The sequence below is a fragment of the Macaca thibetana genome, chromosome 6, assembly GCF_024542745.1.
Source record: "Macaca thibetana thibetana isolate TM-01 chromosome 6, ASM2454274v1, whole genome shotgun sequence".
Taxonomy (NCBI): Eukaryota; Metazoa; Chordata; class Mammalia; order Primates; family Cercopithecidae; genus Macaca; species Macaca thibetana.
Window position 1 is genome coordinate 120,588,296 of NC_065583.1, and position 25,188 is coordinate 120,613,483.

Sequence of the window (25,188 nt, forward strand, 5' to 3'; positions counted from 1 at the left end):
ATCTGGCTTCTCAGGACTTCTCTCTCTGACCACTTAACATCTCACCAATGTGTAAAATATCTGTGAGACATGTTTAATTTAATATGATTCAAAAGTCTTACTCTTGACCTTTGTTTGAAGTCTAATAAACTAAAAACCTAAAATTCCTGGTGGGAAAAAAAGAAACTTGACTACTCCAGTTTTTTAATAACATGTATTTCATTTATTCTGATTATAAAAGTCATCTTTTTTATTGTAGAAAATATAAACATTATGGAAAATAAAATTTTAAAATGTCTATCATTCTATTACCCAGAAATAACTTGATCAACATTTTGGTGCATATTTTAATTAATAGATTTTAAATGAGAAATGCTTTTCAGGAGTAATTAGATTCTACTTAGTATTGACAATTTTATAATATGCTTTTAAACAAAGTATTAACATTAACTTTTTTGGAAAATGCTACTTTCTGCTATTTATAGCTGTATTAGCTATTTTCTCTGAACTTCTGCTTTAATGAGTTTATATTAGAGTTGCAAGTACACATTCTTTGAATGTACTTGAGAAGTCAATAGTCTGAATCTGAGATTTCCCACAGCTCTGGGAGCACCTGAGAGCACACTAGCTTCTTGCACGACTCTCTGCAGTACTTGCTCCTTCCTGATAGGATGCTTTTGCAAGCGTACAACTCCAAACATGGGCTGAGTGTTCAGTAGTCATTTGTGTTGAGTTCTTCAGTTTCATGGAGACTAAAATTAGGTTTTCTCTGTCACTCTTGTGATGTCGTCTGACCTTGACCTGCATTTCAAATTGCTGAGAAGTTAGCAAGCTGACTTTTACACTAGCCACATCAGAAATAATTGAATAAAAATAGAGTTATTGAGGTTGAGATTTTTTTCGTTTATTAGAAAAGTACTATGTCTTGTTCATAACAAGGCCAAATGTTTATATAATGTTCATTTAAAATATATCAAAAGGAAACAAAATAATAAAACCCACAGAAAACCCAAAAACATCTTGCTTACTAAAACATCTCTTGATTTATAAATATCATAGTTTAGTTTGTACAATATCAGTAACAGTGGAAAGTTCCCAATCATCTCATTCCCACGTGCTTGACTGACTTATAACTTACCAACAATTTTCTTATTTCAGAGAATTCCAAAAACATTTTACCTAGGACTAAACTGGAATAAAACTTCATGGTTGATAGCTTTTATCACTTAAATGGGTATTGATTTGGATAACTCATAATCTTGAGCGTATCTTTAGATTTACTTTTTATCCTGAATTTATTTTTGTTAGTAAGATTTAGAAATTCCAATTTATTTTGTGCTTTATATGACATAGAAAAAAACACATTGTCTTTCCTGTACAAAGTCCACTCTTCAAAATAGACTCCAGAAGAAAACATAGAGGCTTATAACTTAGGTTCAACATAGGCACAATCCTAAATATTATTCAGATGAGTCTCATCTAAATAATTGCTCACCTAATATGATAATCACCTGTTAAGAAGCAGTCTCTTAAATGTCACTGTTGGAATCTAAACAATAGATACACAGGTGTTCACTGTAAACTTGTTTCAATTTTTCTGTATTTTTGAAAATGTTCATAATACCATCTTGTGGGGGGGAACTCTTTTTGACATGGCAAGTATCCTAAATATTTACTCTGAAACAGGTCTTATATGCTCTATCAAGTTTATATTTTACACATCCCTAATTCGGCTCATTCTGGACTATTCCAGGACTGATTGCCCTACTAAGGCATGCTTATTTTTTCTTTATGTGTATAAGAAGGATTCAAAGGGACCATTTGTCCGTTTTAATGTTGTAAGCAGTACTGATATGTTTTATTGAGAAAAAGCTTACTACCATAGGTTACAGAGATATTTTTTCTGAGGTAAGATTCTTTCTGGTTTGCAAGCTTTTGTAAGGAGGCACCAGGACCCATCTCTGTACCCCTGTTCATGAAGCCCTTATTTAGACCCACACTGGGCTGAAATAGGAACTTCCGTACAAATGTATCTCTCCTGTGCTCTTTCCACTCTAACAGAAGGGTGAGAATTGACTGGTTGAGGCCAAATATTTCCCCCAGGCCAGTGTTACAAACTAGCATTTCACCAAAAATAGCTCACTGGATTTGTTTTTAATGTTGATGATCTGAAAAATCATCTTCTTGGGTTGTTTGTTTGTTTGTTAGAGATAAGGTCTCACTCTGTCAGCCAGGCTGGAGTGCTGGAGTTCAGTGGCACAATCACAACTCGCTACAGCCTCGATTTCCCAGGTTCAAGTGTTCCTCCCACTCCGGCTTCCCAAGTAGCTAGGACCCCAGGCATGCACCACCATGCCTGGCTAACTTGTCTCTTTTTTGTAGAGATGGGATCTAGCCATGTTTCCCAGGCTGGTTTCCAACTCCTGGGCTCAAGATACCTGTCCGCCTTCGCTTCCCAAAGTGCTGGGATTACAGGCATGAGCTTCATACCTGATCACCTTCTTCTTAATTATATACATTTTTTCCTTAAATGTATATAATTAAAATGTTATTTTTTATTTCTATAAATATTTTCTATTCCTTCTTTTCTTGTTGCCCTGATACTTTAAATAAATGTAAGCCCAGTCAAATTTTTTATTACCCTTGAGTTTCAGTTTTTGGTTCATTCAGCTCTAAGTTCTCTTTGGGCATGAATCGTGTTCACCAATGACTACTAGCAGGCAGCTGGCATAGCCTGGGGGCACGTAGGAGATGCTAAACATGCATTTGTGGGTAGAAGGAAGGAGGGAAGGAAGGGAAGGAAGGAGGGAGGTAGGGAAAGAAGGAAGGGAGGGAGGGAGGGAGGGAGGGAGGAAGGAAGGAAGGAAGGAAGGAAGGAAGGAAGGAGGGAGGGAGGGAGGGAGGGAGGGAAGGGAAGGGAGGGAGGGAGGAGGGAGGGAAGGAAGGAAGGAAGGAAGGAAGGAAGGAGGGAGGGAAAGAAGGGAAGGGAAGGAAGGAAGGAAGGGAAGGAAGAAGGAAGGAAGGAAGGAAGGAAGGAAGGAAGGAAGGAAGGAAGGAAGGAAGGAAGGAAGGAAGGAAGGAAGGAAGGAGGGGGAGGGAGGGAAAGAAGGGAAGGGAAGGAAGGAAGGGAAGGAAGGAGGGAGGGAAGGAAGGAAGGAAGGAAGGAAGGAAGGAAGGAAGGAAGGAAGGAAGGAGGGAGGGAGGGAAAGAAGGGAAGGGAAGGAAGGAAGGAAGGGAAGGAAGGAGGGAAGGAAGGAAGGAGGGAAGGAGGGAGGGAAAGAAGGGAAGGGAAGGAAGGAAGGAAAGAGGGAGGGAGGGAAAGAAGGGAAGGGAGGGAAGGAAGGAGGGAAAGAAGGAAGGGAAGGAGGGAGGGAAAGAAGGGAAAGGAAGGAAGGAAGGAGGGAAGGAAGGAAGGAAGGAAGGAGGGAAGGAGGGAGGGAAAGAAGGGAAGGAAGGAAGGAGGGAAGGAAGGAGGGAAGGAAGGAAGAAGGGAAGGAGAGAAGGAAGGAGGGAAGGAAGGAAGAAGGGAAGGAGAGAAGGAAAGAAGTGAAGGGAAGGAAGGAGGGAGGGAAGGAAGGGAAGGGAAGGAAGGAAGGAGGGAAGGAGGGAGGGAAGGAAGGGAAGGGAAGGAAGGAAGGAAGGAGGGAAGGAGGGAGGGAAGGAAGGGAAGGGAAGGGAAGGGAGGAAGTAAAGAAGGAAGGGAAGCTGGTTGGTTTGATTAGCTGTTGAACAAAATTCCATGTAGAAAGTAGCTTCCTAGTCTGTATCTTTCAGCTGTGTTTATTTCGAAGCATTGTGTGTTTTTGTTAGGGTCACTTATAGAATATTTAGAAGAATAATTGCTGCCTCATGCATTTCACCATCCAGTGCCCTGGTGAGCCTTAAAAACCCATAGTTATAATTTTGTTTCTTTGACCAAAGTTTGTTTTATTTTCAAATATAAGTTCAATCCCTTAAGACTCATTTATAGCGTATATATCAAACAAAAATAAGTCAAATTTAACTCAGAATTTTGCCATAAATGATTTTACTGAATATCATCTGACCAATGAAATAACAATTATGTGTTCTGAAATTACTTCTACATTTTTAAGGTGGTAAATTTAACAAAAAAAAAATATCTAATATAAAAATGGCTTATTCTCTAAAATTTAGAGGTAAGCTAAAGTTTTCACCAAGAGTCCATTATTTATCACTTTCCAAACTTGGAAAAGTCACTTAACTCCACTGAACCAATAGAAATAAAATTAGTGGTAACATTGAAAGCAAAAACCAGAACCAGTCCTATTGCCTTATTAATAATAGCCTAATTGTGTAAATGACTGTTACAAATTTCTTACCTGGTCCTGAGAGAGAGCTAGTATGTGGCACCCTAAGTTTTATATATTCTGTTACAAAACAAAAACAACAACAATAAGCTGTTTTCTTTTGCTGTTACTGAAACATCCGGATTTCTATTGTAGCCCCTAGCACATTGTTACCTTTGGTTGGATGGACTGAAAAGTGTTGTGATTTTTCTCCTATGTAGAATATTCAGAGGAAAAGTGCAGGGCAGTGCACAATGCATACAAACACTGACAGGATCACTTTTCCTTAAGCCGAACTATACTCTAGGACTTCTCTCTCTCTAGTTACCACAGTTGAACCCACTCAGCCCCTACTTACAGCCTCAGTCCCACCCCAGGCTCACAGGCCAATTTTGTCCCTAGAATTAGGAATTGAAAGATCTAGGGTAAGCCAGGCACAATGGAGACACGATTTAGAGATAAGCAAAACTGACTTGGACTCACATGTCTGTCATATATTACCTCTGTGGTTTTAGCCAAGTTCCTTAACCTCTCTGAGTCTCAGATTTCTCATCTATAAAGTGGTGATAATAATGTCTGCTCGTGAGTTGGAAGATTAAGTGACATTATGTAGATCTTATACCTGACACCAATTGCTTTTCCTGTGAAAGTTCAAAACTTCCCTTATGATTTAATTCTTCAAGGAAGGGGACCTGACCTTTTCCATTCCTGTATTTACTTATATTCTAGGCATGTACTGGTTAACCTATAGGTTTTGCAATTAAGGGGGACCTCAATTTTGACCTCAGATCTGCTACTCATTGGCTGTATCATCATAGGGGCAAGTTACTTCAACTTCGTAAACCTTCATTTCCTCACTGGTGATACAGAATAAAAATAACATAAAGCACATAGATAAATTATTGTGAGGATAATATAATATATATTATAGCCTAAAATTCTGTGCAGAGTCTTCAGAATGCTTTCATGTAAGTTACCCTATTCAGTCCTCTCAAAAGCTCTTTGCAATGGCTCTCTCTCAAAAGAGAACCAAATGGATAAGACATTATAACTCAGCAAGGTCAATAAACACCACAGATTAACACCAAATAAGTGGATGATATCATCATAGTAAAATGAGGAATTAGAAAAGTTACCCTGACATTATGGTGATGTTTGGTTCACAAACTCATTCAGTGCACAGCAAGTGTCCAAGTAAGGAAGGGGTCTGAGGATGACAGGTACTCAGGAATGGGAAAGTTTATGACTGTTGGCTCCAACAAATGGATAACCAGATTTAACAAGATATTGAACAGTCATAGAAAAAAATCCACAGCACCAAAATTTAGCACGTGAGATTTTTATTTAGGGATTCTTGGTATTGGGGGTCTTTTTTTTTTTTCTCTCAAGGGAGTGATTTTGTTTCTCGGCCTAGCAATTTCATCACTGCTTTTGCTTATTTGTAAGCATAATTCTAAAAAGTCAGAAGAAGCCATTTCTTTCCTTATTTGGTGCGTGGTCAACAATAAGGGTAGCATGAATTGGAGTCAGTGTTGCAAATGGTTTCTCAATTAAACAACCTGTCTCTAGGATCCCATAAGTTTTCAAAAAACAAATAGAAATATTTCTGTATTTAGGAGAAGCTTACAGTTTTGAACAATCGAGAAATTCCATCATCTAGTTTTAGTAAAATTTCTTGCCACCTAGTTTTTTTAGATCTTGTAAACAAAGTTCATAGAGTGTTTTAATGCTGCAAATAAAACATTAACATTTCTTCACATGATTAACCTTCAAAATATAACGGCTAATATTTTATTCTTACACACATGCGATATATAGATTTCAAATAGAGAAAAGTGTTATCTATCAAAACTGAAGACTGATATTGTTTTTGAAACTGATAAAATGGTATGCCTACTTACCATGCTCATGAAGTAACCAACTGGCAATTTTTAGAACTTGAAAATGTTTCTAACAGTATAAAAATAGTTTTCCTACCTCTCCCAAAAGCTTACAAACATCAGTAGTATGTGCCTAAAATTTTGTGCAGTTTTCAGAATGTTTTTATATAAATTACTTTATTCAGCCCTCTCAAAAACTCTTTGCAGTGGCTCTCAAATGAGAACCAAATGGGTAAGATACTGAAACTCAGCAAGGTCAGACAACGATTTTCAAGGTCACATGGCAAGTTCGTGGCATAACTGTAACTCTAATCTCTAATCTCCTATGCAAGTGCTGCCCTGAAGATTTGCCCAATGGTGTTTTGATTAAAAAGTTAATCAATTGATCAAGTAGGAAAATGAAACTAAATAAGCCCTACCTGAATTACCTGTTGTGAATTTTCTGCCCCTATTTAGGCACATATAAGAATATAATGTAAGTGGTCCATCTTGTTTTTAAGATGCCCTGAAAATATTGGTTTGTCAATTTATTAAACCAACATAATTGTGTTGTTTATGTCTCTAGACTATTTGCTAAGCACTGAGCACCCAGATGAAAAGCAGACGTAATCCATGTTCTTATAGTGTTTAGATCTATCAGGGGAGCCAGACACTGAATAAGTCTTTACTAATGTGATGACACTGACAAAGAGGAAGTGCAGAGTGCAGTGGAGACATCACCTGGTGTGGGGAGGCAGGGAAGACTTCCGGAGGAAGTGAATTTCAAGATGTAATCCTATATCCACCACTCTTTCACTCACCAGTCAATAGCTAAGTAGGATTTTTATTTAAGACTGCATTCATGAATAGAATATTAAACAGAAAGAATTTTTATGACCTTTAAAATTTTCATATGCAGAGAATTGAACAAGACAATTAGAGACACCAGAAGACTTTTACACACTTGTTCAAAAATTGTGTTAAATTCTTTATTTCAAGTGATTAGTCTACATTGATTTCAAGATTTTTAAAGAATTTGAGTCTAGATATATTTTTTGAATAGTTAGAAAAATATCTTAGGAACTTGTCAATCATTTAGTAGATACTCAATAAACATAAAATTTATTTTCTTTTCCTTCTATTTCTTCCTCCGTGATATCTTTCCTTCAACCCCATTTATCCAAGTATTCAGAAGGAGCTTTGTTAGTTTAGTGAATAGAAAAGCTTGATTTAGTTATTTTCCAAATTGCTAAAAAAATTCCTAAACATAATGTAGATGGAAACCTTAAGTGTCTAGTAAAACATTTTGATTCACAATCCGTAGTTGTATTGATTTTTTATCATTATGTTTAAGTATGCCTCTTATTGATTGTTTTAGTCTATATCCTGATTTTAGCTCTTTAATTATAATTTGTGTCTGTTTGTGTCCTGGGTCATATATGAGTAATGAATGCAATTGTAGACGCTTAAAGCACAGAGCATGCTTTCCCAGTGTTCTTCAGACCATGAGGTTCCTTCAATTATGTTAATGTTTTACTGTTGCCAAATCTTAAAATAATTGTCTCCCATTTCAGAACATGGATTAATTGACTTTTCAATCAAGTAGGCTCATATAAGGTTCAGAATGAATATTTGAAAGCAATTCAAAGAAAATTCTAGTATTATTTTGCAACACTTCATTTGGAGAAATAACTTACAGTTGATTATGATAAGTAATGTAATAAAAAATGTTTTTTACATTTACTTGTACTGAATGGACATTAGTTTTAAGGAGTACACAAGTCCCGTTGTCAAACTGCCTTTTGTCACACTCTTTTGCAATCTATCACTCTGAAGATAGAATTACGACGACACCCTCATCAGAAGTAGATGGTAAATAACAGTCTGTTATTTGCTTCCACGTTAACTTCTGCTGGCTTTGAGTCTGTAACCAGAGACTATTTCAAAATACAGCACTATCCTGAAACCCACTATCTGCCTGCTCTGGTTTCCTGAAGCAATGTCTTTCAACCTAACGCAACCCCACTGATATAACTGTTTATTTCTCTGAAGTTCAGTTCAACCCTCTTCCCTCCGTATGCCTGTTAACTAGAGACTTGATGTGCAAGTAATTGAATACCTGTGTGGATTGTTTAAATTATCCCACTCTCAAATTTGAGAGTTTCATTTTTATTCATAGTAGCTGTCTCCTATAAAGGAAATTCTGAGTTTCTGTGTCAGACACCGAAACCCAAATTTGCCATTTGTAACATCTGGAATCTTGGAACCAAAATCCCAGAAATATTCAAGAGACAAAAGAGATGCCTTATTTAGAGCTCTGCAAAACATAAGAGCTAAGTTATTGGCAAGAGATGGGCACTTTGCTGATACTTTAGGGGGGTTAGGACTTACATGGATAACAATTGGATGGGAGCAATGTTTAGATTTCCGAATCCGGTTTCCCTGGGACATATAAAATTAGTTTGCACAACTTGTAAACAATAAATTGTCCCAGGGATGGAACATCTCTCCTTGCTCTTCAATCGTGCTTTTACTAAAATTCATCTGGAAAAATAAACACTTAATAAATGACAGTAATTAGAATGTTCAAAAGATGTCTTCTTTGTTATTTTCTACTCTTTGATACCCATGAAGTAAAAATTATAAACAGCTTATTGTAATATAAATGCTAGTAAAGATTCATCCTAGAAAATCATTGTATTTAATTTCTTATTTTTTCTAAATGTCTAAATTCTCCTGTCTGTGAAATATTAGCCAGTTCTTAAAAACAATATTGATACTTATATTTGAAATCAAGGCTTAATTTTGCTCACAATTAATCTCAGAAATAAGTAGCTTATTTCTATGACCTTACTGAGGCCTGGTAACCTAAGCGGGATTATGTGTAACTGTGTGGAAGAAATGAAAAGGAGGCGGTAAGTAATTATTTAAGAAAAAGTAACATTAATGTTGGCAGACACTTCTTGTGTCTGTAACTGATTTCACACTGGGAAAATGAAGCAGAGTTTCGATTTTCCTGTTCATAATTTCACATTTACAGTTCCATTGTTTTTATCTTGCTTAACTGTTCTAGATGTCTGCCTTTACGAAGCAGGGGGGAAAGAAGGAAATGTTTTTGACAATAATGAAAACGACAAGATTGGTTCTCCTTCCTTGTACATTTTTAGAAATAGTTGAACATTCCCTAGCAGATTCATTCTAGATTATTCATATGTCCATATAGTTTATCAATTAGATATCCATTAATTGAATATCCTTTAAAAAATGTAAATTGGTAAGCAAAGGCAGTTAATTATTTGTGAAAATGTGTGCTGCTGGCTGTAGCCTGAATAGAAAGATGACGTTTTTCTTGCTATCAGTAAAATTGGGATAACAATGAAAATATTTTTCTGCTTCCAAAGTCATATACATAGACTGTAGCTTTTATTACAAATCAGTGACGCTGTTTCACCTACAAAATTTTAAACACCACTGGACAAAATGAGAGCTTTGTGTTGCCTGGAGGGTGAAAAAAGTCCAACTTTGCCAGCAACATCCCTTCCACTCTTAGGCTTGTCTTCGTGGCCTCCCTCCCCCTCCCTTTCAAGCCACCCCACCCCACCAGCTCTTTACACAGATTCCTCCCCTCTTCACACAGATCGCCAGTTATCTTACACTGTCTGGCTTTAGTCTCAGATGAAGACATTCTACTAAGCAGCAAGTCGTTCAGCTCAGTGCTAACTCTGCCAGGAATGTGTGTATTTCCTAAGAGCTGCCCAAAATGGAAATTAAATAGTTTGAAAGAATTAAATGATAATGGTAGCATTTCAGGCACCAGAAGGGCAGATTGGCATCAGTATAAGCACCTTTTCGGTCCTTCTTTGAGAACACCAGGAAAGTAGCTACGTGTTTTGCCCATGCGAAATTTGGATCGCTATACAAAAGCAAAAAGACAGTTTGTGAAGTATTACAGTATTGCAAGTTGATTCAGAGAGGATGTGTTGTGTTTATTTTTGAACTCTGTGCTCCTCCAAGGTTGCTGCTGTTCAGGGCAGTTCTCACTCACCCACTTTCTTTGAGTTCATGTGTCTGATAAGGAAGAGGTGAAACTGTAAAAATGTTTCCTATTACTCATCTCCAAAGCTGATATGAAACCTGTAGCATTCTTAAGAACCCCTGGTGTGCTGGATGCTGTTGTGAAAATAAGCATAATGTTTAATGTCTTGAGCTTTTACTGAAATTATATGAATATGCAAGACTCCCTTGGTGTACAAGAGACAGATAGAGCTTTAGAGGTCTGAAAATTTGCAGATATGGTGATGTTCACTGAGCTCAACTATTGGTCAATTTTGTCCGGTTCAGAGAGGGTTAAATTCTCTCTTGGACACTTGAAGCCTCTCTAATCTTATCCTGGAGAAGTGGTGCTCTCCCTTGGTTTACAGTTGAGGTTACCCGCGGGGCAGTGTTTGGACACGGACTGATGAAATTATGCTGCATTGTTAACATTGAATACCACTCAGTGGTGAGGACCGATGACGGCACTAGGGTCCTTTGACTCCATGGGTACAATATCTTGAAATAGATGCTTTCCCAAAATGTCCTGGACTCATAAAACATGTGAAGGATTCTATTTGGCTTTCATCATTTATTTAATTTGAAAGAAAGTTGTTTTAACGGATTTATCAGAGTTAAGAAATGTTTCTAGGGAATAGAAAATGGACAAGATAATTGATCTTTGTTTTCAAAGTCATGCATTGTAATTCACTCTAACTCCCTGAGGGAAAAGCTGCCAAAAGCTCTGAAAGTGATCTGCCTGTTTTTCTCACACTGACTTGTAGAGAGGCACTGGTATTTTCAAGACGACTAAATCCTGTTTACATCCTGTGGAAGGTTGACTAAGAATGATATCCATCTCTTTTTAAGAGAAGTTGAAATAAGGAAAATTATAGTTGGCAGTTAGCTGTGTGAAATTTAGTAATCTTTTTCAGATGACCCAGTCATAGGCATGTATTTACTTTTTAAAAAGTTTTAATAAAGCCCTCTGGGTTTACAGTTTTTAAAGTTCACACTGATACAAAGGTTTACCCACTTCAATTACACCTTTCATTGTGTGTGCATGCATGTGTGCATGCATGTGTGTGTGTGTTGTGCTTTTCAGGAGTGGCATGTGACTATGCTGTTTAATCAGGGCTATATTTAAAAACAAATTTTCTAGGGAGTGTTTCTCACATTAATTATGAGATAAGACCTGAGTGAAGCAAGCTCTGTTGCAAAGGCCAAGTGTCATGCAGCAGGAAGTCCTGGCCATCCCTTCCAGCCCTGCCTCAGCCAGCCTGCCACCTCTCTGTCAGCGCATACTACTGCACAAAGGAAATGCCCTCACGCAGCTACAAGTGCCTCCTGCTCCTGCTCCCTGCGGGGCCTCAGGGCCCCAGGGCCCGGCACCAGCTCTGACTTCTCGTGGTTCCTGTGGATCTTGGCATCGTCCTTACAAATGGCTTTTGTTTGGGATCCTCTGGGAGCCACAGTGCCAGGACCGTCTACAGGAGCCAAATCAAGATTGCGTTTCTCAAAGTCCTACAGGTATTGCTCTTTTCCTTTTGTAGCTAGGAAGAACTGCTTAACTGCCTTAGGCCCCTTGCAAATAAGCCTTTGCCCTATGTTGACCTTCTAACTCCTAATGCTGGTTAATTTGACAATATATGAAATAAGAGCCAAGAAGATGATGCAGAAGTTGAAGAAAGTTGACCAACTTTAAAAGCTAATTCTGAGAGTTAAATGGCAAACTTAACAAAGCATTCATATTACTGCCACCTGAAAAACAGTGTATTAACTTGTCTAATGGCTTCATATAGTCAACCTAAATGTTAGGGAAGGGTAAACCAACAACAAGAACACTACAGTATTCTTTATAAGTGTTTCAGGGCACATCCACATGAAAAAATTGAAACTAATGCTGTTTCAGGTAGTAATTCAGTGTTAATCTTGCCCAGCAGAATTAGATGCCATGAAGTCAAACTAAATATTTTAATAATCTTTTGTTTCTGGAAATAATATTAAAAATCTTGACCTCATGACTTCACTAAACTGTCAATGACTGTTTTACAAGAAAATCAGCTTATTTTAACCAAGTAACTGGAAAAAAAAGAAGACACTTTAAAAAATCTTGGATTTCCTTCTCATTTGAGTATTCTAGGTATTAATAAAGAGAAGATTGATTATTCTTTATTATTGTTTATAAATAAAAGCTTTTTTTTGTTTTCTATTGATTAAAATTTATAGCACTGAAAGGTATCTATTTAATCAATAGTAAATAGAAGTGACATTGTTTGCAAAATTTTGGATATAAAGTCTCTCTTATTTAGACCAAATGTAGCACATCTGGAAGCTGCCAGGCCTATGTAGAAATGTACATTAACACAGGATTAAAATGTGTTCTGATTTTCCTGCATAGAAAACATTCAAAATTTGAATTAAAATGATTTATAAGGATTATTTGCTTTAGACAGTAAAGAAGATAATGTCCTTGGAACTTTTAGGAAACTATAAAATCAGAGAAATCAAATTAAAAAATTTGTTATAACAATGCAAAAGCAAACTTTGGCAAGAGATAAATATAATTTTTATTTGAAAAGAAATTAACGATTTATTACGTTAGTTTGTAATAGCTATAAAATTTGGTTGAAAATTTGAAATTATATGCCTACTATGTGCTTTGCATTCTGTCGAATGTGATTCTCATGTTTATTATATGCTAAATCGTACATTCAGAACTTAACATCAATTATTTGCTAACTGTACTGTGCATATTTCCAATTTATGGTGGCTTCTAGGCTCTCTTCATCACTGAGATCTGATCACAAGCTCCTTAATATCATAAATCTCCAACTGCTGAATAAAGTAAAAGCAGTAGCTTGATGGACTAAAGAATTTGAGAAATCTCATGAAATGCAAAGTTTAAGCTCTACTCTCAGTTTGGCAAAGATATTTTTATCTGAGGTGTTATGGTATGATAAAAATTTAAAGCTATATGATAAATATATTTTTTCAAGGTTCCTTTGGTCAAGTTCTGGCCCTTTCCAAAATATAAGCATTAGCAGCTAAGGATAACTTTTTCATGTATTTGAATACCTCACATCTGTAATTTTAACAAACTTAATTTGTAACAAGTTTAAGAGGTAAGGATGACATCTCAAATATCCATCATGAGCCCATTTCCTTTGGAAGCTTCAGAGACTTAGTCCTTCCTTTATTTCCTCTTAATCTGAATATACAATTTCCCACATAATAGTTAATTTTTTATATGTGCTGTTTTCACTGTTTGGAGGTTCTAGTTTATCTTTCCAGTTGCACTGCAAACTCTTTGAGGTTTGAAGCTTCTTTATATACAGCAAGAATGCCAGTAATGTCTATTTGATAAAGTATCCTGTTACCCTTTCTTATTTGGCATCACCCCATAATGCTTTATTGGCATAACCAACTTGATATGATCATATCTATCATAAGTTGAATTGAGTGGAAGGGTTAGGGAGGTAGGAAGGCAGTTGGCCACTGGCTCTCGCATTTCTGCAGGTCCCTCACTCATCCAAAGGAGATTATGCATTCAGCCACAACAATCTACTGACAATAATGCAAAAAGGTACTTATTATATAACTTAAAATTTTTATCATACCATAATACCTCAGATGCACCATGAGTCACTATATATATATACAGACACATATACACACCACACACAGGCACATGCACGCACAGTTAAATGCTATAATTATCTTCTGAAGAACATAGTTTTATTGCATAGCATTCTTGGAATTAAAGGTGTTAAACTATTTGATGTAAACATGTAAAATATCTCATAATGTCACAGCCTTGTTTTTGCATTTCTTAATTTTAAAAAATATACAAAATCCTTAAATGGCGCAAGTAACTTAAGCTTATCTTGACCTTTAAGAGGCTTTGGATATGATTCCATTATTGAAGCAACTGAAAGAACTGGACATTAGACAACATTTCTTCACTGAATTTCTCCCATATTTTTTATGAGCAATATTTTATATCTTGTAAAATCTTCAAATGTGCCTATTGTAGTGTCATTTTTCTTTGACTCTCAAATGGATAATAATGCATGATACTGGGGGTACACTTAGCTTTAAGCTGGAATATTTTTATTTGGCATGGCTTTCGCTCCCTGGTAACATTCAGGCTAATGGAAAGCCAAGTCTGTAAGATATGAAATTCAATTAGTGTCTGATTTGTTAAAGTAATAGCAAATCATATACATTTAATGAGTGTTGACTCTTGAGAAATACAATCTTAAACAGTTTACAATGCTCAAAATAGATCTGAAAGTTTTTCAGCTGTGACAGTTTTTTGTCTTATGTGGTTGAAGTAGATTTTTATTAAAAAACAAAAATGATTAATATATAGCTTATTAATTTTGGTTTGAGGCAGAAAGAGGGATTGAAAGAGAAAAGAAGAGGGAGAGGGAAGGAAAGGCAGGAGAGGGGAGTGGAGCAGGGCCGTGGGGAGAGGAGTGAGGAACAGAAAAAGAGAGAAAGCAGAGGATTACGTAATAAGGAAGCTACTTTTTCTCTGTGAACCCAGAAGAGAGTGCCAACCGTGTTTTCAGTAATGGGATCAGTGTTAGCATTAGGGCACTGCTTACAAAGATGAGTACTATTTTTGAGGGCAAGGTGCTGATTTATCTGCCTAGGTTCTGGCACATGTGTTTAAAGATTCACCTAATTACGTTAGAGCAACGCGCCCCCAAGTATTATAGAGAAGAAAGAGGAGAGTGATGTGCTCATGTTAAATTTGAGAAAACAATGTGTATAAGTTTATATTGGTTGTTTAAATATAGTACCTAAAAAATGATGGGGAAAAAACTACCTGGGAAGTAAGGAAAGAATCAAGGAGCAAATATTTAGCAAGCGTGTGGACCCTGACAACTCCAATAAGAGAACACTAGGGAATTTTGTATTTTAAAATACATTGTTGTTTAAAACTACAGTAGTGTTCAAGGAAACTTTAAATAGAAAATTACTCTTCTTGAGATGATTCTGTCTTCCAAAGAGAACAAATCACAAAACATTTCCTGCTTTCTGTCTTCTTAAAAAGGGATGTTAAAAGGAACATTTTACCTGATGAGTATAGGGTAGGTACTACGTAAATAGAAGAGAAAGTCAATCAGAGTACATTTGAATGTAGGGCAGAGATTATTCCATAGCATTCCACAGACCAGAAACAGGAAGTGTCTTCTAGTTTTCTTGCCCTTTATAGTAATAGGGGTCAGGGGATAGAAATTCTCAGAAAATCTCCAAATCTCATTTTTGCCAATTGTTTCAACATCTTTTCCTTCCGAGCATTTTAGCAGAGCTACCAAACAGGTGATTAATTAAGTACGTATGTGCATGCTTATACCTGATGTAGAAGGTCTAATGAGTAAATTTGTTTGATATGGCATAGACTGAACAGTAGAAGGAAGGAGGAATGACAATCACATCAATAAACAAAAGTACAAATGATATCTGGGCTATGAAAAGATAAAGCAATATTTGCCCAAATAAGAAGATCTAGATATCCCTAAATTATCCCCTGTATTCTTAGGAAGTAAAGATCAAATCTGCAACTTAAATCTGGAAATTGTATAGTAGCAGGTATGAGCAGGGATCATAGGAGAGTGTGGTCTCATAGCTACTCTTGGCCACTTCCAAAACCTAAGTGGTAGCACATCAGTGATTGCCCAACCAAACTGCACAATTCCCATGAGAAAAAGCTGTCTGGAACCCACATCTTAGAAAGGGAGTGAGCGCCACCTGAATCAATACACTAGGACATAACTTTCTGCATACCCCAAGAATACCTCCTGTTGCATAGCACTTTTTAGTTTTCAAAGCTTTTCAGATGTAACAGATCTGACAACTGCTGTTTTTAGTGTGCCACAGCTCATCTCACTTAATGCTTTAGGGTAAGTGAAAAGGATGGATGTAATTATTATCAAATAGGAGAAGAACAATTGGAGGTTCAGGGACTAGAGACCACACACATATGTGGTTAGAAAGTCCAAAGTAGGCCCGCGGGGCCGGGTGCGATGGCGGCGGTGGCTGCACGGCAGCTGGGGCTGCGGGCGGCGGGGCTGGGACCGGCCCCTGCCAGCGCCGCTTGGAGGAGCGTCCTCGGGGTCTCCCCGTGCCCAGATGTGGCAGTTCTGCAGCAGAAGCATCTGCCACAAAAGCGCAAGATGACTCCTTTCTTCAGTGGGTCCTGCTCCTCATCCCTGTGACTGCCTTTGGCTTGGGCACATGGCAGGTCCAACGTCGGAAGTGGAAGCTGAACCTGATTGCAGAGTTGGAGTCTAGAGTTCTGGCTGAGCCTGTCCCTCTACCAGCAGACCCAATGGAACTGAAAAATATGGAGTATAGACCAATGAAAGTCAAGGGGTGCTTTGACCACTCCAAGGAGCTGTATATGATGCCCCGGACCATATGGACCCTGCCCGGGAGGCCTGGGAGGCGGGCCGCATCTCCTCCTCAACTCAGAGTGGGGCCTATGTGGTCACTCCCTTCCACTGCACCGACCTGGGAGAGCACAGTCCCTGGAGGACCCATTGGAGGGCAAACCAGAGTTACTCTGAGGAACGAGCATCTGCAGTACATCGTCACCTGGTGTGGACTCTCTGCAGCTACATCATATCTGTGGTTTAAGATATTCCTACGTGGGACACCTGGTGTGTAACAGATCAGCTGCTAAAGCCCTGTCCCTGAATAATGAAGTAAAAAGACTGCCTTTATGCTGGATCATGTGGTATAAAGTTCTGGCCTTCTACCTTAAAAAAAAGAAAGTCCAAAGTAAGAACAATAGAGCTAGTCTGTATCGGACACTTACTATGCACCAGGAAGCATTCCCAATCCCATACATGCATTAGCTCATGCATGTCATCCTCCAAAACAGCCTTGGGAAGTGGATCTAGCATTACCTTTATCTTACAAATGAGGAAACCAGGCAGAGCAAGTTTAAGAAACCTGCACTGGTATGAATTCTGGAAGTCTGTGTTAGAACCGGGTCTGCTGGTCACTCTCCCACCTCCAGCTTCCTGACCAGATCCTATTAGCACACAAGGAAAAAATTCCGTAATGACAGGTATTATTCTAACAGATGTACTATCTTCTCTACTTAGCTCTGAATCTTTCTCTGAAGACAGAACACCATGTGATTTGTTATAGAATAGGGCTTAGTAATCAGTTAAAATATAAACTTATTAAATAATATCTAAACTGTCCTCTAACCTAATTGATGTTGGTTTAAAAGAATGCTAAGCAAAAGCATCAAAATAAAAATATTTTTATGTTAAAAAAAAGAAAAAGGAAAATGAATCAGTGATTTTATATTGTCTGCTTCTGCCCCCTCCTGGGTTTTGCTTCATGGGCTTCCATCTGGCTCATTTCATCTGGCCAAAAACATTGGTCATGTGGTTGTATTTTACTGCCAAAATATTACTCCTTGGCCAGCTGTTCAGAGGAGCCAGAAGATTCTCTGAGCTAGAGAGGTCAACTTCATCCTGTGTCATGTCTATTTATTCTACTGGCATAGTCTTGACTATTAAACTAGGCTTCTTAATGATATTTCAAATTGTGAGTAATGTTGGCTAAATTGACAATGAAAAAATAATTAGTGTATAGGCAACATTTATACCTAAGAATAACAATACTGCTAACAACCATTGCATATTGTCGGAAGAGGTAGCATGGTGTAGGAGGAGAACTTTGGCTCTATAGCCAAACAGACCAAGCTCCAGTGCCAACTCTGCTGCTTTCTTGATTGGGCAGTTTTACCTAACGTCTCTGAGCCATTTCCATATACATAAATAGAAAATAAAAATATCTACTTCATAAGGCCATTGTGCAGATTAGATGAAAGCGTGTACATGAGTGCAGGACTACCTACCACCCCTTTCATAGCATTTCCAAGTCTTCACTAACATTTCACAAATTTTATAAAGCTTCTTTTGTGAAATACATTTTCAGATAAACTGTCATCATTGGTACCTCTGTTGGTCACAGAATAGTACAGTAGAGCTGCGTTATAAATGGTTACCTTATAAGCAACTTGCACATACAACCCAGACTCACCTTAGAAAGGTAGTGTGCAGGAATGATTGACTGTTGGCTAGCTCTACAGTCACACTGCTGCTGAGGTTCACATTTTCACATTATCGCTTGTAGCTATGAGACTTTGGAAAAGTTACTTCATGTGCCTCAGTTTCCTTATTTGTAAAATGGGGTGTTGTGAGGATTAGGTGTGTTAGCCATGTAAAGTGCCTGGCACATAGACAACACTAAAATAAATTTCAGCTATTATTAATAATAGAATGTAAGCTCCACATGGCAGCAATTTTTTTGTCCTTTTTTCCACCTTTGTATAGCCAATGCCTGGAAGAGTGTCTGGTACATAGTAGGTGCTTGGCGTATATGTATTAAATGAATGAACCTATTAGCAAATGTGCTCCAATTCATGGCAAGTGTAAGGACACTGTGCTTCCTTTTGCCACATTCATGGGAACAGGGGGTTAGAGATGAAGGAACCTGATGGTTCATTTGTTCAAACTCATTTGTCTTACATTGAAGAGCTTGAAGATCCTGAAAGGCCCCAGGGTCATGCAGCTTGATAGTGGCCTGGCCAGAGCTAGAACCCTAGCTCTGTGTGCTTCTGTGAAAATCTTTGTTCCATTGTCCCACCCCCGACTTCAGTACATATGCCATCTAATTCAATGCCTTCAGTAAGGCAGCAAAAAGAATGAATGATTTGGAGCACACTTCTTGCAGACAGGAGAGAGTATGAGTCGTAATTGGGCAATGACCATGGAAGGACAGGTTTCTGAATAATAGACTTATCCAAGTAAAATTATGCTCGGACATTTTACTTACAAGTCTAAGTCACTTGCTACAACAGCTACAATAGGATTCTTGTAGGGAAGTACCATTTTGTAAACAACAGTTTTGTAGAATGCGTTATATGCATTTTTTTCAAAATTGAAGGAAAGCTCCATCTCTAACATTCAAAAGAATCTGTTCAATTATTATTGTAGACTAGAAACAGGTAGAGACGGGAAATACAGTTTGAGTGTTTTCTGTCTTACCATGACAGCGCATGGAACAACCACAGGCAGAAAGATTACAAACTCTGCAATAAATATAAAGGTATTGATTTTATAAGGTAGCCTACAGGCTATGGACCAGCACAGAGCTCTGTCAAATGTGCTGCCAGGAGATGTACAAAAAAATCAAGGTGACTAAAGAAGAAGAGACACTCCCCACTGCCAAGGGTTTAGAATCATGCTGTGGGTATTTCTGATCATCAGTGTGAGAATGGTTTTCACTGTTGTTAAAACCATACCATTTCTGAATGTGTAATAGGTATGAATGTTTATGCTTAAATAGTAGTTTGTAAAATTTATACTGTTTATTTTCATAATGTTGATTTTATGATTTTCAACGAGTGCATTTTTGTCTTTAAGTCATGAAGTGGTTGAGCCCCCATCAAGTGATTTTAAGAGACGGTACCTTGACTGAGCAGCTGAATCAAGGCCTGTCTGATCTGGGCAGAGCAAATAAGGAATACTTCTCATGAAGGAGGAAGCATTCAATTCCATACACTTTACCTTGGTACTCCTTGTTCTGGAGCCCTCAGCATCTATCATGTTCTTTGCCACAGTCATATACCCACCTTCTATCTTGGCTCTCCCTCCTCCTAACTTCCATTACTTTTTCTACCTTTGAACTATAATTGACAAGCCTTTTTGACTTTGACAAGGGGCTGAAGAGAGGTGTCTGATTTTCCATAAGGCTGGGTTATATAAGTGCACAGAGTTGAATCAGAGCAAAAGAAAATTCCATTGGCAAAGGAAGAGTACTATATGGTACTTTAAAACTTGTCCGATTGTATTATTTTATTTATTTATTTTAGAGGCAGGATCTCGCTCTGTCATCTAGGCTGGAGTATGGTGGCATCATTATCACTCATTGCAGCCTCAAACTCCTAGGCTCAAGGGATTCTCCAGTCACAGCCTGCTGGGTAGCTAGGACTACAGGCGCACCCTACCATTCCTGGCTTAAAAACAAATTTTTTTTTTAGGGTCTGTTTTGCCCAGGTTTGTCTCAAACTCTTGGCCTCAAGTTATCCTCCCACCTCAGCCTCCTAAATGCTGGGATTACAGGCATGAGCCATGTTACACGGCTCAAATTATATAATTCATTAGCTGGTAATAGTGTAAATTTGGAAGAAAAAAACTAAAATGATAAAGAGGAAAGATGGATTTGTGAATAGAGTAAATATATATTACTGTAATTATGTTAAGCCAATCAAATGCAAAAGACAGTTCAAAGATAACAAGTATGTAAGTCACATTCCAAAAAAAAGAAAGAAAAGAAAAGGAAAGCTTTGAAGTGAAACTTTGAAAAGATAAGTTTTGTGGTGAGCTAAAGAAATAAACTCTATAAAAACAAAACCCTAAAATTATTATAACAATGAATTAAACATTCAAATATGAACAGAACAGAATGTAAAAGATCATTCAGGCGGTAAATGTTCACAACCAGCTCTCCATGGGGGAGGGGGGAGGGCACTATTTGTAGTAACTGCTTATTTCTGTGCAAAAAAATTCTCTCACCCGCCCGTTTCAAACTGCAGAGGTCACTAAATGTGGAGTTGGCAAGAGATACATAGTACTATATACGGTGTTTCTATCATATAGATACAATAGACATAAATTGCCCCCAAAGCGTAATAATAGTAAAATGTAACCAAATCATTCAGAGGTTATGAGTTTTGAATACTTATTTCCATTGTTTTTAATGTAATTTAATTATAATTAACAACTTTTATGTAATTTAATTTTTAATAACTGTTGGGTGTTAACAACTGACTTATAAATACTCCTAAAAATGTAACAAGATGTAGTGAGGGACAAAATGGATGTGGTCTCTGCTTTCATCAAGTTTACATTCTGGTAGAGGAAGAGAGAAAATTAGTTAACAATAAATAAAATAAATAGAGACTGAGATGAGAAGTTCTGCTTGGGGAAGCCAGGGAAGCCTTTTTAAAGAAATTGATAATTTATTTGCATATAAGTTCAAACATATGCGTTCCATACATCTGTGAGTACATTTGTAGTTCTAGCCATGAAACAGAATTGCACAACGTCAGTGGAACCATATAAATATTGACCTCATTACTGACTTGTTTTTAGTCTCTAGTCTCTTGAGTGAATTTGCCTTTGCTTCTCTGTTACTATAAAAATACAATGAGGGAAAGTAAAACAAGGAAGAAGATGAAAAGATGTAGGGGAAGGAGGAGCAGTTTACAATATACTTTCTATTACATTGTTTCACACTATCTCAAAAATTTTTATACATAGAAAATACTAAAGCAAAGAAAATTGGAAGTTAAAAATCAATAGCAGTAGTAATAGCCCTATAGTAGGAACCTTGTTTTGTTTGAAATATCTGTCCGTGACTGCCTACAAAACATAACCATCATAAGCTAAGAGTAATTATGAGATTACTTTTTTATTTTCAAAGAAATAATACAAATTTTAAATCTTGAATTAAAAGGAAAGCTAGCCGGATGAAACTTTTCCAACACACAAAGTTTTAGGATAGTGCCCATAAATATTATGCTTCTAATGCTTGTCACTTGATCCGTTTTTGGCAATTAACTTGCCTTTAATTGATTTGTGGATTACCCACTGGAAGTTGCTATGGATAAAGGAATGTAGTGGCAGAGTTTGTTTATATAGGGTAACAAAATAGACTGGTTGGGAGGAGGGGTTTAACTGCAAAATATCCTTGATTTTCAGGAATTTTTCTTTTCACATAATGGCAGTGTTTAGACAAAGAATGGAAAATTAGATGAATCTGATTAATGTTCTCATCCAAACGGAAGATTTATGTCCTGTTTAAGAATCACATTAATTTGATGACGTAAGTACATTCTCTAGTGAAAGAGTGGCCACTTGAGTAGAGGAAAAAAACAAGCAAAAAAACTCCTTCTGCCATCTTCAGGTTGTACCTGATGAAAAGCTTTTATTTGTGGGTTCTATGAAGTATCACTGCCCTGATCTCAGATGAACTAAAAGATGAAAACATTTCATTACTCAAATAATTGTTTATCTCACATCTTAACTGGTTCTAGAAAAGGACTATATATTTTCCATCCTAACTTTCCTCAGTTTCTTTTTATAAAGTTCAAAATGCCTTGAGTAGAGGTGTTCAGGAGGTTCTCAGTGGCACTGCCACTCACTGGTGGGGACGTTTTTGTTCTCTGTCCTCCCATGTAGAAGATGACAAGGATGGCTTTGTACAACTTCTGTTGTATGCGCTGCTTTTCAACCCCTTGGATGAGATACTCAGGGACAAGGAACATCAGGTTTTTTCCTGAAAGCAAATCCATATAAACTGAAACAACATAAACCTTAGGGAGGTCTGACACACCAAAATGCCAAGAAAGGAAAGAAGAAATTATTATCAGTGGGGGAAACAAATTATCCTGTATTTTGGAGTGAATTTAAAAGGCTTGTTGTTTGTTTTAACACTATACGACTTAAAAAAAAAAAAAAAAAGTCTTGCAGTCTTGCCTTCCTCATGTTGGATGGAATGGAAAGGATTCTCTTTCTTTGCTGTTTATATATAACCCTTAGCACACTACAAGGATCTAATTGGTATAAAATAATGGGTGTGAATGTGCCACTAAGTGAGAAAAAATACTTAGCCATTTTTACTCATATAACCAACATCTAGATCAAAATCAAAATATTACCAGCTCCCAAGGGCACCCCTTTATGCTTCTTTCCAGTCACTATGCACCCAAAGATAACCACTAACTGACTTCCAATAGCATAGATTTGACTACTTTTAAATTTTATATGAATGAAATTGTACAATGTAAACTCTTATTTTATTTCAGTCAATATTGTGTTTATGGGATTCATTCATATTGTTTTGTGCATTCTTCATTCTCATTGTGTTAATATTGCACCAAGTGGATATGCTACAATTTACTTACTCATTCTATTGTTGATGGATAGTCATGTATTCCAGTTTTAGGCCATTATGAATTAGAGCTGTAATGAACATTACTGGATATATCACTTGGTAAACAAATGTACATGTAGTGTTGCAGGGTTTTGTGCATACATGTGGGTTTGGGTATATCCCAAGGGGTAGGATTTCTGGGTCGAAGGTTGTGCCTTTAACTTTAGATATTGCCAAATGTGTTTCCAAACTGCTTGCCATATTTATGTCGCCACCAAAGTGATGTTTCAGTTCTCTACATTTTTACCAAAGTATAGGTCATCCATTTTCAATGATGGCATCTTAATAAATGTTTGCCTAGTAATAACGATGTCATCATGCCTTTTATGTATGCGGGTTGGGTCTTTTAATCTTTAGGACCTGTTTTTCCAGGAATAGTGTGGGTAACAGTGAGCCATTCACACTCTGTCTGTTTCTCCTCTTGATGAATACTATGTAACTGTGAAATAAGTGACTAAAATAAGAAACAATCTGATATGCAGAAATAGAGTTTTCCCTGTTTGGTCCATATGCAGCTTAAATATGTGATGTTATTCTACATTTTATCCAGATTCATTTTTCAAACGAATAGTAATCATTGTTAGCAAAAACCAATAAATAATCTTTTATTCTGTTTGAAAATTTCCATCTCCTACTTTGAGTTCTTGCTGTATATCCTGTGCTCACTTTAAATCAGGTTTTCCTTCCCATATATTATTTCTTGGAAAATATGTTTTGGACTTTTCCTAAACCACCTTAACCTGTTGAAAAAACATTAGCAAATGCATAGCCAATGTAAGGCATGCTAAAATAAATGTGTATTGCTTTTTCAAGATTTTATTTACCCGTGCATTTAAAGAAGTTTTTTTTTCGTTCATTTTCTTTCTTTTTTGTCATTATAGTTATTATGTCTTTTTAATGTTAAGATTCTGGCGATGTATGTATTCCTAATTTTTTATGTCACCTCCTCCGAAGCTTAACTGATTGATGATATCAATCCGGCTTCTGGCATGTCAAGTTAGTTGACCTGGTTCAGTTTGTACCATGTCAAAATGTGATAATTCATTATTAGATGATGTCCAGAAAAAATAGTGTGTGCAATAACTGTGGGTCCCATTTCTTAAAGCTTTCAAAATCCAATCTTAAGGCTCTCTGCTTTGTGGCATATTAGGGAACATAAGTAAACATTAGGGCAATATCAAATGTATTCTAAGGGTTTCATGATGTAAAACATCACTTTATTACCAGACAGATACTTCACATCATGAAATTCGAGAAAGTATACGAGGTGGGACACAGTGGTTTACCATGTAATCCTAGCACTTCGGGAGACTGAGGTGGGAGGATCGCCTGAGTCCAAGAGTTTGAGACCAGCCTGTGCTACAGAGTGAGACCCCCATTTCTACAAAATTTAAACAATTAGTAGGGTATGTTGGTACCTTCCTGTAGTCTCAGCTACTCTGGAGGCTGAGGGAGGATTGCTTGAGCCTGGGAGGTCAAGGCTGCAGTGAATGTGATCACAGGGCTGCACTCCAACCTGGGCAACACAGTGAGACCCCATCTCTGAAAAAAAGAAAAAGTATGTAATTTTTACATAAGAGTCACTTGATTCAGAAACTGGGAAAGGTGTTAAGGATGTATTATATTGTCTTTCAAAGTTTAGTATCTATCTTAGTGGCCTCTGAAAGTTGTTATTATATTTGAGTTTTGCCTTTAGATTTTTTCAGAAATAAGGATTTCTAAAAAATATAATCCTCAAACCGAGTGTTCTTCAGTACCCAAATAATTTCTCACTAAATGGAATTATATAGTAATTCCTGCTAAATGTCATGTTAATTCTCTCAGATTACTAAAATGTTTTTTTTTCAATACATACCAAATAGCAGCTTAGAACAGCTAACTTTTTTGTCAGTGATAAATGTGACATGGTAAATTAAAATCCAGAGCATTTATTTTAACCAGTATTTTTAACCTATCAAATATTTTAGCAAAACTAC

General features: G+C 37.0%; 1 protein-coding gene and 1 pseudogene across 12 annotated transcripts in view; both read left to right on the top strand.

The window, feature by feature from the left end:
* Positions 1 to 25,188, top strand: part of PDE4D (phosphodiesterase 4D) — a 1,590,976-nt gene that overhangs the window by 1,192,059 nt on the left and 373,729 nt on the right. The window contains exon 1 of one of the 11 annotated variants that reach the window (XM_050794373.1): positions 11,380 to 11,707. The exons of the other annotated variants lie outside the window; for them this stretch is intronic. Within the exon in view, the coding sequence (XP_050650330.1) occupies positions 11,619 to 11,707 (89 nt within the window). The 5' untranslated portion in view covers positions 11,380 to 11,618. Of the gene's footprint in view, positions 1 to 11,379; positions 11,708 to 25,188 lie in introns of those variants that run through there. 11 annotated transcript variants of the gene reach the window in all.
* LOC126956996 (surfeit locus protein 1-like) lies at positions 12,780 to 20,558 on the top strand (annotated as a pseudogene). Its single transcript, XR_007726624.1, has one exon. The product of XR_007726624.1 is annotated as a surfeit locus protein 1-like (transcript).